Raw genomic sequence first — 14,694 nt, forward strand, 5'->3', positions numbered from 1 at the left:
TCTCATAAAACATAAAACATCTCATAAAACATAAAAAATTCTTTCTTGTTTGTTTTGGACATCCCAAGTTCTATCTTATGTGAAGAATCTCTGTTCTGTGTATGCCTGTTTCCAGCTAAATTTTGTCTCAAACTGTTTTTTTCTGGATGTGCAAGCATCCAGTAGTTGTTGTTGATTGAAAACATTTGATTGTGGAAGATTTACCCTGGCTCAGGGTAGCTGTCAAGAAAGCACAATATAGCACCTGACAGAATCTAATGAGTCTCATTGGGGTTTCACTAAAAGTATCAAGATTAGGAGTTGTGTCAGACTTCACGCAGAGCAGCATGTAAGTTGATTTCGCTGTTTCAAGATTTAATACAAAGCATTAAGGGTGGAACTTTCAAACTTAGAGCTAGAATCCCCATACTGTACTTAGGCAATAGAATAAAGTTGTTCAGTCCAGTAAGTATCTTGTGACGTCTGATAATGCTTGTGATTTTTTTAAATGATAACACAGATATGTTTTATCTGTATCATTGGTGGATTTAAACATAGCCAATACCTTTCTATCCAGGAAACAATTCATCTTGTAAATTGAATGGGATCAGGTGGATCTCTAGCCCGATCCAAACCAGCAAGTCCTGCATTCTTATTCTGTTTACTAACGGGTATCTACAACTGAAAACTGAGCTGTAATTTTGTTCCTGTTGTGCATTTGCAAGAGATACCATATCCTTAATCAGAGGCGGTTTCCCGCATCTTCTTGGAGATATTCACAGCTCCATTCCCTCTAACTCAGTTTAGTATTTCAGTCTCTTAGTGTAGTAGCTTTAATACTTCAAAGCATTAAAATAAATTCCAAAAAACTATTTTGAGGCTGATATTGTGGTAGTTATCTCTGCAGTTCTGGGATTAATAAAATTGTATGTCAAGTAACATACCTTTAATTCTTGCAGAGAACACCACTTTCATAAAAAAGAAGCCAAATCAAGCTAAGAAGGGGGTAAGTGGATATGTATATATACATATTTTTATCTGTACTATAGATTTCTGGAAATACGTACATTGCAATATGGAAATGCATCACATAAGTTAGCACTAAACAGTGCTTATATTGGTAACAATTTATGAAACTAAAATGGAATTGAAAACTGTTTCTATATCAAAACAGCCAACAGTCTGTTTGAAAATGGATTCTTGTTAAGATGAATTCGTCTAACGGGTTACTGCTTTTACCTAGTAGAGTGCTTTGGATCTGTGGGTGGTTTTCTGAAATCAGATAAATTCTAAGGCTGTTTTACATGTTTGTAGCTCACTGAACTGTCTAGAGTTGCACATACATATCTGAGTGTCATTTTCTTTTTGCTGTCTGGGCCTGAACAGCAGGTGATACCTTTTAAAAAATGAGTAAAATAAAAATGTCAAAGCATATATTGATGTCAAGGTCTGTATCCCACTTCTCTTCAGTTCTTTTCACAACTATTGTCCCTGCAACTCCACTGATGCCCTGTAACCTTTATTCTCACTTGCTGATACTGAGTTGCAGGGCTTCTTCAGACTTTCACCTAAGTTAGTTAGTAGTGAGATCTTTTTGTAGCAAATCCTGGAAACGGAGGGACTTCAACAACACTTTTGAGTGGCTAAGTATGTATGTGTGGCATAACCTGTCAATACAAGGTGAGTTTGAGACACGTATTTCTGGAGCAGTCATCTCATACCACACAGCAGTATGGTCTTTGTTTGCATTTGTAGTTAGGTTGCAGTTGCATTCAGTTCAAGGTAGTTTCAACATGGTTTACAGACTTGTTTCTGGATGGGGTCTTAGCATTTTCTTGGGCATCTGGCTTCTGTAAAGAAGGCATGAGGAGAGTTGAGTATCTCAAAATGATAGTTCAAGGAACCTGAAAACTGAGTAAGACAGCTTAAGTCAGGTTAGCTAGGAAAAACTATGTTTTGAATGTATGGCACTTGAGGCCCAAGAAAATAGCCCTAATATTAGACTATCAGGGTGACAATATGTTACAGGGAGTAACTTCTTTTAACTCTGGGCTGTTTTATGGCAAAAGATTTTGAAGATTTATTGGAGCAGATTAATTTAGATTGAAACCTATTATTTTTTGCTCCCGCTAGAGGGCCCTAATATGCAAGAGGAGTTTCTTGTTTAAGTGGTATGTGCAGGTATGTTCCCTTACAGTAAGAAGAACATAACTGGGTTCACAAGTGCATTTATAGTTTGTGAACTGTAGTGTTAGAGCCTAAAGCTGTATGTACATAGGGCAGAGCTTTTATGTGAAGACTTTAAAGCGTTAAAAGGTTAAGATAAATGTATTGTGAAAATTAATATGGCTGCAGTGTTGCAGATGAGGAATTAAACACATAGGAGACTAAGAACAGTAGTTTGAGTGCTGCACCACTGTCTGAATCAGCATCATTGTATCTCTTAGTATTTATAATATAAAGTGGTTTTTAAATCTCTGGTAATCAAAATGAAAGAATATGTATTCCTGTATTGAAGTGATATGAACTAGAAATAGAATTATTTTCAAAGAATGAGTGCAAAACTGGAACCTCTCAACTGACATGTTTATCTAAAAAAAGTTTAAAATGCTTTATCACATGTGAATGCTAATCATGCATCCACGTATACGGAAAACTTATATGTTGCTCTTCTACCATAAGTCAGTAAATACCTGTGTTGCCTGTGTACATGTTAATTAAAAATATGAATAAATCAATACTTAAGATAACACTCTAGCACTGGTCAGGGAGAACAAATTCAAGAGTCTTTGCTACTTCTAAATGTAAACTGTGAATTAAATGAATGAGCACCAAATGGTTCCATTGCAACAAATTTTATTATGTTTTTTCCTATGCAACAAAATAATTATTAAGAAACTCAAGTTGTGCTATATATTATACTATTTATTTGAACATGCTGACCTCTGAACAATTAAAACTATAATAGTTCCATTGCCTTGTGGTATTTGACTGCAGAGCCAACTAAATTTGTAGGAGTTAGTAGAAGAAGCATGTAGAGAGTGAAAACATGAAAAAATATTATCTCTGCTCTGAGCTTCCATTGTTGTTTGCATGTGCTCCCGAGCAGAGTATAGGGATTCCCGTTCCTTTCAAAGTTGACTGTTAAGTCAGTTGGGGTGATTGTCTCAGTTATAATGTTGGGGCTTTTGTGTTTTGTTTTTCAATAAATCAAGCTCGGTGCCAAGAAAAGTGGTTTGGGGGCACAAAAAGTGAGCAGCCAAAGCTTTAATGAGATTGAAAAACAAGCACAAGCTGTAGATAAAATGAAGGAGCAAGAGGATCTTCATAGCAGTAAGAAAACTGAGAAGGAAGAACCACTGTAAGTATGAATTGTATATACAATGGTAAAACATGAAGTCTAATTTCATGTTAATGATTTAACTGTCAACATTTTAAATGCTACCACAGATCAGCTCATGCAAATAAAACTTCAGTTCTTGCTTTAAAGAAATTCCAAAATGTGGATGAAATGAGTCAAAGAGTAATTCCCCCATTGCCCTTTTTTTGCCATTAAGTTGATAATTTACTGTAGAAATAGCCAAATGCTATATTTAAAAACAACCTTAGTGTTATTTAACACAGAAAATAAGGAGTCATTCTACTGATACGTATGAATAAAATGTGAAATAAATCTAAAATATGTTAAATTTAAGTATTACCACTGAAGACTATCCTCTTGAATTTCCTTTACCCCATATTAGTTACCTGGTTTATTTTGTTTTGATGTAGTGAACTGAACAGTGTTTAAAACAGTCTTTCTAAGAGCAAAGGGAGCATACAAATATTCAGCTTTATTCGTACTCATTGGGTAAAGGTTTCTATGCTGAAGGCAAGGGGTAGTTAAGGTATGGCTAGAATTGCCTCCTAAAATTTCAGCTATTTTATATTGGAACTGCCTATATTTTCACTAAAACCCTTTGATTATTTTTGCCTGAGGCCTCAAATCTCTTAGTCAGTCTTAGTTAAGAACCACTAAGCCCTGAAGCTCAGAGGGTGCTGTTCCTGGTTCCTTCCACTACATTCCTTTGCTACATGTGTTCGGGTAGTTGTCATCAAAATTAGACTATTGAAGAGTTGGTTACTGTACGCTTTTACTGTTCTAAAGCTTAACATGCTAATATGCATCATTTGTATAACCTATTGAGAATTTTTCTGAATTATTACATATTATTACAGGATCTCACGGAGCTCATACTACCAAGCTGTCTGGCTTATGATCTCCTCCCTACTCCTTTTGCTCACTTTTATGTAGCCTCTGCAGAAATAGTTGTTTTGTGTGCATCAAAAATAGGAATCACAAGGGGATCATTCACTTTCCTGAAGTATTTTTACCACCAAGTCATGCTTCTCAGTGATTGCCAAAAACTACCAGTAGAGTGACTCAGAGGAAGACTACTAAATAACAAGGAAAAACAATTGTTCATTATTATTCTTTAATGATAGTATCTTTAATGATATAATTCAGATTGGAAGAAACAGTAATGATTCAGTTTTTGTATCAGAAATGTATCAACCTATACAGATTCAAGGCAACCTTTAGTATAAATTCATTGCAACCTTTCAGCAGTGGCTAGAACCCTCTAAAAATGTCCGCAAACATGAGGGGTGCACATTCGCTTCAGTTTATGGATCCAATCCCAGTAGAGGTGAGAGAACTATTTCCGTTACGATTAACTTTTTGGATTTTTAACTGTAGATGGCAGCATATACCAAAATCAAATAAGGGTGAATACTTTTAAAATTGCATTTGCTTCCAACTAATTTGTGTGGTGGTTTTAATTTTAAAAGCTTGAGTCATGAGCTTTAGTAAATTAATTCAATATGGCTTTGTTATGTGACAGGAAAGGAAGTGATGCTTTTGTAGTCTAGTACTTAGAAGGAGAAAGAGTCCTGAGACTTGAAACTTAAAATGTGATTTTATAATTGGGACACAGTTTCTTTGTTTTATGCTGAGCACTGACAAGAGAATAGATAACTGGAGTTTCTGGGGGTTTTTTTAAAAAAAACAAACAAACAACAAAAACCACCAGTATCCTTGTTTGTTTTAGTCAACAGCAAATAAGATCTTTGATGTTTATAAAACAGATTTCATAAGATTGGCTGCTAATCTTTCTACTTAAAATGCTGGGCAGATTTTATCAGCAGTCTTAAGTTGAATTTTGGAGAACGTTTTCAATTTTCTGTGTAACCATTGATTCTAAATGGCAAGGATTGATTTAAAACATCCCTGATCATACTCTGTGCTTTGAAGATATATTTTTCTGATTTTATTGGATTCAGAAGCCATTCCACAGATGCATCCTGATTCGTACCTGAGTTTTATTGTTACGAGCATCTGAACATAAGACACAGTGATTTTTTTAGTTCTGGCTCCAGGTCCTCTGAAAGCAGCAATCGAAGGATACCTAATCATCACCAGACTGAGATGGCTCTCCTCCTTTTTGAAATGCCTCATCAGTGGAGGAGTGATGTCCCATTCCTTATAGCAGGCTGGTACCGCCATCGCTTGTCTGTGAAGGAAGGAGACCAGATGTTGTGCCCTTTTCATTCCAGCAGTTGCAGCCACATGGCTCGTGTCTTGCTGGAGATGCACTAAGCAGCAGGGTGTGAACTTTGATAGAGACATGTTGTACTCTTGGTTAAAGTATGCATGGGACCAGAAAAAGTCAAGCTAGGAAGAACTTGTTTCAGTAATCAAATAGTTAGGAGAGACATTGGAAGAAAATACTCCTTGGTCAAAAACTTGTTTTCTTTTCATTCCTGCTTCTGCACAAAATGGATGGAAAGTTATGAGGGTTTTCAGACTTAAGCACTTCCTATTTGCAGCAGGATGTCTACCAGCAGCATCCTAAATCCCATTAACCTTTCATAGTTAGTTCATTTGTACTTTAGGTACTTTATGAATTAAAATATTGCTGCATTGCTCATTAAAATTACTATTTTCAGCCATTTTAACCTAACAAATTAAATTTAAGCAGTGTTTCTACAGTTCTGCAACCAAGAGTAAAACCCTCTGTCTGTGCCACACCGGTATTACTGGAAAATAGTTTTGAGGTATAGGAAGGCTCATGGCATCCCAGAAAGACAGCTTGCTATATCTGAACTGTGAGGATGTTTCAGATGACAAAATGTGTTGCCAGCTGTGCAGAAAATAAGTTTTGGATGCTTCAAAGTATCCATAATACAGAATATGTTCTGTTTTGGGAGTACAAAGAGTCTTTCCTCCCTTCTTCTGAAACACTTTTTCGGGGACAGGGAAGGGCAGCAGCAATAAAGATGACGTGGCCTACCTCTAGCACTTGCTTCAAGTGCTGTTAAATCCACTAGGAGCATGAAGGGGGTGAATGGCAGGAGATGTAGTAGGGCCAAGCTGCCCATGAGAGGAAAACATCACTAGCGTTATATCACGAATTCCACAGTACTGCAGTATTGTGAGAGTTGGATAATTTTGACAACTACTTGGTATTACATAGACCAGGGGTGTCAAACTCATTTTCACCTGGGGCCACATCAGCCTCGCAGTTGCTTTCAAAGGGCCGAATGTAATTTAGGACTGTATAAATGTAACTACTCCTGACATAGAATAAAGACTGTGGAAAAGAGACTTTTTCAGGTTCAGTTAATGGTGATGCAAAACCATGTCCTGAACTTTAGCAGTGGTATGCTTCACATTCATTTTGAAAAAGACTGTTTAGACAGTCTTCCTTCTGGCTTTCTCCCATCCTTATGGTTGGAGTTTAATCCAGTTAGTAATTAATGTTTTCAGTAAGCACAGAACATACACAATACACTACAAAATACAATGCTATTGTTAATTTTATACCAGTATTTTTGGGTTGGATGTTCAGTGTAGCATTTTACAGTTACATGTTAACTGTATGTTTTGTTGTAGCATATCATCCTTACGGTTGGCCTACAGAGATCTTGATATTAAAACAAAAGAAGAAAAGTTAAATCTATCTGGCAAGAAGAAAAGTGAATTGGAGAGGCTTGGCATGGGTCTTGGCAGCAACAGAAGGTATGTGAAATTCTGTGAGCTGTATTTGAAATACTCCGTGTCTTTATGCAGTTATCCTTCATTTTACGTAGGAAATGAAAAAATATACTGAAGTGTGTTATGTAAACTTAAACAGTATCATCAAAGAATCTAGTATTTGTCAGGGGCAGGGCAAGATTGCTTCTGATAGATTTAAGTTCTAACCTGCCAGACAGGTGTTAACTTAAATTGTAGGATGTCTGTTGGGTGTTTGCCTTCATTAGCTGACTGTGAGGAAGGCAGCCAGGATGTTTTCAGTGAGCAGTACCAACCTAAGTATAGTCTGTCTTTTACAAGCCAAAACTAAAAAAGTCACATTGCTGTGTTTTCCAGCTGTTGGAATGGTCTGCGTGTTCAGAAGTTCTGTCACTCCTTCAGAGAACTACAGTTGAGTTTTTCATTCCTCCTTTTTCCTTAGAAGTTTGTATAGCCTAGGCTTTATCAGCAAGCTTCAGAAACTAGAGTTGGGCTTTCATTTCTTGTTTTTTTTAGGCTATGAGCTTTGTCATCTCTTTACATACTTATTTCTTTCCTCCCCAGTGGTGTTTCTCACTCAGTCATCTCAGACATGCAAACGATAGAGCAGGAAACACCTACAATTGCAAAGCCAAAGAAGAAGTACACCGATGATGCAGAAGACTCACATTTCTCTTCTGGTTCAAGGTAGTGTATAAGCTTTTTATTTTGAGTGAGTGTAGAAGCATCTGCGAGTCACGTATTCAAATATATACAATACATTTGAAACTTAAAATAGAAGACAAATGGACTTGTCTATAAGCATAGCATATTGTCGGGGTCATTGAAAATCACAGAATCACAGAATGTTAGGGATTGGAAGGGACCTCAAAAGATCATCTAGTCCAATCCCCCTGCCGGAGCAGGAACACCTAGATGAGGTTCCACAGGAAGGCGTCCAGGCGGGTTTTGAATGTCTCCAGAGAAGGAGACTCCACAACCTCCCTGGGCAGCCTGTTCCAGTGCTCTGGCACCCTCACCGTGAAGAAGTTTCTTCTCATACTTAAGTGGAACCTCCTGTGTTCCAGTTTGTATCCATTGACCCTTGTCCTATCATTTGTTGTCACCAAGAAGAGCCTGGCTCCATCCTCATGACACTCACCCTTTATATATTTATAAACATTAATGAGGTCACCCCTCAGTCTCCTCCAAGCTAAAGAGACCCAGCTCCCTCAGCCTTTCCTCATATGGGAGATGCTCCACTTCCAATAGTGAAATAGTGGACCTTACCTTGATGACAGATGTATTTCTAAAGAAAAGGAGTTACTTTTTCTGAGAAGGAAGTCAGAAGTATGCATTCACAGGTTTTGTCTTGTTCAAGTTCTAGTCTCTACTTGCACAGATAGTTGCCATATAAGCTTTTATTTGCTGTATACCAAATCCAGTGAATTTTTTGTCAGAATGACTTGTGTTCTGCATTTGGTTTTGGTTGGTTGGTTTGGTGTGGTGGGTTGGTTGGTGTTTTTCTTTCGTTTTGTTTTTTTCTCCCCATGTTCTGGTACTGTCTTCAGCTTTCACTTTAAATAAGTATGGAAGTCTGATACTAGATATACTACAGTTGCATCAGTCTTTTAACTGGCCATATGCCAAATGCAAAAACATAAATCTTTTTGAAATATTGTGTGTTGGATGTATTGTGTAGATGTTTGCAGTCTTATTTGACAGACTTTAATGTATTTGAACATAAAATGTAAGTAAAAAATAATTGATGGATTTTGATCAGAGAATGAATGCAATGCAAATTATAAAGTACTGCTGTTGGGAGGGAGGGGAAAAGCAATGAGTCCTACAGGCACCAAGTGCAATGAAACAGCTATTTCTGGACTGATAGATAGAAACAGGTGTTGCTTTTATAAACTGCCTTTCTTGGATTGGTGCCACAGTAACAGGGAAAATTGTACCTAATTACTTGTAGACAGGCAAATAAAACCACAAAGGTTTTGTGTCATTACTTTGTAGTGTAATCACTACAGAAATGGCAGAAATGCAGGTGTGCTACCAAGTAAACTGGCAGCAGTCTTGTAAAATAAAACGTATCATTTCAGTGCTTCCCTATTTGTTCCTTGGAAAGCACTGTTACTGCTCTCAAATTATTCATAAGCCTACTAGCAGGCAAAGGATAAATTATGGAAGAGGCATTTTAATGTGTTTTGGTTCAATAATTAGAAGATAAATTGTTGTTCCCAGCTCTTGTTCTAGTTATAGCAATAATAGAATCTAATTGGAGTTGGAATACATATCCATTCTCTTTAAAAAAGTATGAGATCAGATTGTTGGACTCGGTAAGGCTTATAAGTTGGTTAGTATCCTTTATTCCAAGCTGTGACTTTGAAATAGAGGTGAATTTAGTATCATCTTAGTACATGCCCAAGAGCAAAATAATCTTGCTGGATATTAGAGTACTGATAAGTATCTGTAAACTAAGCAAGCTAAATGTCTCAAGGTTTAGATATATAATTGAAACCTCTCAAAATCCTTGGATTTTAACTTTTACTTTTGCTACAATTTAAAATTTTATTTTCTGTTGAATGCAGATTTTCTTTCTCCTTCTGCCCAGCCCAAATACTGAAGAAGTATTTTGCAAAGTTATGAAAATCTGAAAGGGACGGATGGTGTAAATAAGTCATTTATTCAAATAAGTTCTTGTAGCCCCTGTCCCATTTCTCATAAATTGCAAAAACAATGTCCCAACTATTCACTAACAGAGACATGGAGAATATTGGTTTTTAAAAGTGCTTTTCACATAATACAGATGCGGACTTTAATAACCGGTGCATCTTCTGTTGAATGATTCCATTCTGCTGGCCTCCTGTCATTTTGATCATCTTAGTCCCTATCCTAGGTGTATCCAAACTTTTAAGAATATTTAACCACAATGGGAAATTCTTAATCTTTGGCACTTATATCGATATATAATAAATACTTCAAAACTAAATCTGTTGAAGTTTAGATATGTGTAGATAATCAAAGGGGAAAAGGTCAAGATAAGTTACCACTGGATTTGACAAACATGCTTCTTTCTTTTTTTCTCCTTTTCTTTGTGTTTGCCATCAGTTTTGACATGTAAGAGTAGATTGTCTTGTTAAATTAACTCAAGTTTAAGAAAGATGTTAGATAGCAGTGTTTTAATAAAAACATTACAAAGGTCAAAAGTATTTAATACTAATATATTTTATTAAAAAAATAGAGAGAGAGAACCAGAGACAAGGGCTTTCCTTACTGCTCTGAACTATGTTTGAAAATGGGAGCAGATTCCCTGCTTGTGTAGCTTATAGATTGGCTCATATGGAACTGTGAGATGAGCCACTGTCAGCCCCTTGGGTAGAAGTCTTTGCCTCGTGTGGAACCACAGCACAACTGGATGCCAACTGGGTGCCCTTGGATCTCTGAAGTGTTCAAGGGCCTTGAAAGTTGTGGTGGCTTTTTTCATAGCTGGTTTCTTTATACCAGGTCTCAAGAGCACCAGGTCTTTATGAGCAGGCTACCTTACCTTGTAGGATCATCAATAATGCCTTGCTCACAGGGTCCATCCTGAAGTTTTCTTAGCTTCTGAAGCTCTTAAACCAGCCAGGTATCTTGACAATCTTCTTCCCAGTGCTTTGTCTGACACTAAAGAAGAAATAAGACTTTGAAGTAATGAATACTTCGCCCTTTTTGATGGGACCAGATCTTTCAGGCAGTCCACTGCGTATCCGTGACCAAATCCAGCCTAAAGAAAGGCCAGACTTTTCATTCGGTTAAATATGTGCGCAAAAATACCCCCAGAATCTGTTAGCTTCAACTGCACAAAGCTGCTAACCAATATGACTAAATCCAGATGGTTCACTGACAACTACCATTGTGCTGAAAACTTATTTGCTAGTGAACACTTATTAAAGCAGTATTTATTTAACAACATAAAGTTCCTACTTTTTCAATAATCTTTCTTTTATTTTAGGTACTATGATTCTTCAGATTTGAGGAGCAGCACTTTCTCTAAATGGGATGACAATACAGATTCTTTTTGGAAGAAAGAAAGTAACAGTAGAGATGTTGATGTAATGTTAACTTCAAAAAGTACAGGATTTTCAGACAGGTATGCAAAAAAAACCTAACTGATTTTTGTGCAGCAAGCCCAAGCTTGTTAATACGATTTGAGTCCTGGTCATAGTAGTGGGATTTTTTTCAGTCTAGAAGGAAAATTTGGCCTTAACTTTCATTAGCAGTCAAGGGACTTCCTGGCTGAATTTCTTTTGTAAGCTGAATTTCCTGTTTAGTTATTTACATTTTAAGCACATTTTGCTCAGTGCTGTTCAGTATTTGTACTGGAGGTAATTTCCAAAGTGTTTCAGCAAAGCAAGAATTAGACAAAAGAAGTGGAGAGAGATTCAAATATTTACACTGTTCTGAGAGCATACTTGCTTTACTTGCTTTGTTTATTGCCTAATGACCCAAGCAGAACCCAGTTACCAAAAGACTGAAACTTTAGTGTACTCAGCTTTCAGGGTGAAGGTATTGAAGACACTTGCAAACAACAGGTCTGATTGTTGTGATAATAAAAAATGAATAAATTTCTTCTCTGACAGCTGTGTTTTTACCTTTGTAATCAAGTAGCAAAAATAAGAATGTGCGGGTTTGTGTGCTTGCTTGGTGTTTTCTGCTTCTGTTCTTATTACCTGTATTTTCACTTACCTGCACAATGTGGTTTGTGCACTTAAGTACAATTTTTTCTTAAACATAAGCATGTTCTGTTGTTCTCTAAAGACTGAAGCAGTGATGCATATTACACAAAATGGGGGTTCGTGTCCGTAATGCTATTACTTCCTTATATGAGTATATTTATTAAAAAAAAAAAAAGAGAAAAAAGGCAAGTGTTGAATATGTATGTTTGAGGTGGAAGGCAGTGACAGTGCAAAGGATGTTGAACTTTTTTGTACTGTTATGTTTAAATCTGAATTTCACTGACATTGTGCTTTGGTTTTCTTGAGGTTTTGTAGAAATATTCTGCCCTTGTTGACATAATTTTGGCTTGCTTTTTAAATGAACTCTGAAAATAAAGATACAGGATTAATGAATTTGAAATACTATATATTCACCATCTTGTAAAACTGTCACTGGAATTTTGTTTGCTGCTGTATCAACTTAGTTATCTGAATTTCTTTATCCTGGAGTCATACTGATTTTATTTTTAAAAAAATCAGAATTACACTTTTCTTCATAAAGTAGGCTTCATAAAACAAAGGTGATAGTGCTTCTTGTTTGATTTACCGCATCCTGCCATGACAGAAATAAAACTTATGTCCACTAATGCAGTTTATTTTTTTTTTTTTAGACCTACATCTCGTCGTAAGCCTGAATACGAACCATCTTTAAACACAGATGAGGCACAAAAAAAGTTTGGCAATGTAAAAGCAATATCATCAGACATGTATTTTGGAAGGCAAGATCACGCTGATGTAAGTAGAAAGCAGTGCTAAATATTTTTTAATGCTAAAATATTCTTTGACTATAAGCACAGTGTTCTTCTATAAAGAGAAGGTGAGAAATAGTTAAAATTGGTAGAATTAGTAAGCTTATAGAATTATGTCCACTTGAGTATTTGTTTGACAGAAATGTACAAGTCTCTGATAACTCTTGCAGTTTACTGTTTCCTAAGGAGTTGCAGCTGCAAGTAGGACCTTACCTCCAACATCATTCCTTTCTGAAAGAAGTAGGCAGCAGTCTTTATTTTTGAAAGAATCAGCCTGATGCTTTTTTTGTTCTGAATACCCAAACCGATGCTAACAAACCATTGTTAAAACGGCTGTCCCCTTTGTATTTGTTACATGAAAACATTGTTATTGTCAGGCTAAGCAAGCAGATAAATGGTTCAACAAATGCCATATAATTCAATCAGCCTAAGAATAAAATTGTGTTGCATTTTGGAGGCAAGGCATCATTTTTAAAAAATAATTTTAAATGAAAAATTAACAATGGAAACAGTAATGTAAAAAAAAAAAAATAATAGATGTATTACCACTCCCAAGGAACTCAGAAAAAGTTGAATGAAAAACATCATGTGATTAGAAGCGTTAACATGATGCTAGCTGCAGTGCTTTTTCTTCATCCTACCCAGCCACTGCATTTCACATTTTTCAGTTGTTTTTAATTCTTGTGTAGTTAATTCTCCTCTGCCTTCTCAGCAATCCCCCTTTTTAGGGTACCTAACAGTGAGTAGGCCTCTTGGTGGTGCGGTGGTAAATGTCACTCTTTGGTCAACTCAGAAATTAGTTGAGGTGATGATGGACTCACACCGTCTAAGTCATGTGAAAACTGCAAAATGGGAACAGTTTTCAGAGTGGTCAGCTTTGGGTGGGTTTGTGTGTTCTAAAACTGTATCTATAATCGCATTAATTACCTGACATGACCTTGAAAGATGACAGCATACTGTTACAGTGCTGTTTCTTCTCAATTCCTTTCTAGTATGAAGCAAGGGCTCGACTAGAAAGACTTTCTGGAAGCTCCTCTATAAGTTCAGCTGACTTGTTTGATGATCAGAAAAAACAACCAACAGGTACAGATTGCACGGGGTGGGAAACTGTGTCATGCAGTGAATGTGCTCCCATACGCTTTTTCTAGTTCCATGGTCAACTGGCTGTTGCTATACTCTGCAAGAAGTGTGCAAAGTGCAGTATTGTGTTAGTATTGCTAACAGGTCAGACAGAACAGGTGTAGTCGTTATTTTTAAAAAATAATTTTGTACATTTCAGGTTCTGTATTTTCAATTTAGTAAGTTCAATATTTTATACTGGATTTTTATGTGACTTTTTACAAATAATAGACTATATTGTAAATAATTTTTATCAAAGGAAAACTCTAATGTTTTGTTATAAAAACAAATGAGATAACACCTATCTTTCAGGTAGTTTCTTTGATAAGTTACCATGAGTAACTTATATATTCATATATGTGAAAATAACCATCATAATAATATTGAATCTAAGAAGAATCTTTAATAAAAGGTTAGTGGCCTTGAAATTTCCATGTAATCTGTTGCATGGCATATCCATTCATCAGGATATCTGCTTCTAAGACTGGTCTTGCCAAGTTAAGGAAATTTTTCAGTTGGTTTGTATGTTTAAAAGATTCGTTGGAACACCTTACACTGGAGAGTATAGTTCATCAAATTAGAAAAGAAGATTGACTGAAAAGTAGCCACTTAGGCTGTTGAAAATCTCTCCTGTTTCCTTTCCAACACACTTTTTGGATATTGCAATAATGTGAAAAATAAAAGCTAGGAAATATGGGAACATTTTGTTTACTTGGTCAGTTGGGTTTCATTCCTTAACTTGTGAAGAAATGAAGGAAAAAAAAGAGTTCTTGAAGAACTTGAAATCTGTGAGTAATTATATAAATAGTCTGGAAAAGCAAACAGAATGCAGCATCTGATTTTACTTTGGAAAAGTTCGAGGAAAACAACCAACACATGACTGTTCAGTGTTGATCCTCTGAAAGCAGGTTTTGAATACACTGGCTAGTAGAGAAATAACTCCCGTTACCAGTTACTTAAACTGGACTTCCGTTAATTGAAATGGAAAAAAAAAAAAAAAAAAGGAGGGGAGGAGGCATAAAGCAGAAATTGTAGTAATTTAATTTAGCCACTT

General features: G+C 36.2%; 1 protein-coding gene across 3 annotated transcripts in view; it reads left to right on the forward strand.

Moving 5' to 3' along the window:
• ARFGAP3 (ADP ribosylation factor GTPase activating protein 3) overlaps positions 1–14,694 on the forward strand; it is a 36,338-nt gene that overhangs the window by 17,121 nt on the left and 4,523 nt on the right. For all 3 annotated transcript variants that reach the window (XM_065633078.1, XM_065633085.1, XM_065633084.1), the window contains 7 exons: positions 939–985; positions 3,195–3,340; positions 6,914–7,039; positions 7,598–7,720; positions 11,010–11,147; positions 12,384–12,507; positions 13,514–13,604. In XM_065633078.1, the coding sequence (XP_065489150.1) occupies positions 939–985; positions 3,195–3,340; positions 6,914–7,039; positions 7,598–7,720; positions 11,010–11,147; positions 12,384–12,507; positions 13,514–13,604 (795 nt within the window). The remainder of the gene's footprint in view (positions 1–938; positions 986–3,194; positions 3,341–6,913; positions 7,040–7,597; positions 7,721–11,009; positions 11,148–12,383; positions 12,508–13,513; positions 13,605–14,694) is intronic.

This window comes from Caloenas nicobarica, chromosome 1, assembly GCF_036013445.1.
Source record: "Caloenas nicobarica isolate bCalNic1 chromosome 1, bCalNic1.hap1, whole genome shotgun sequence".
NCBI lineage: Eukaryota > Metazoa > Chordata > Aves > Columbiformes > Columbidae > Caloenas > Caloenas nicobarica.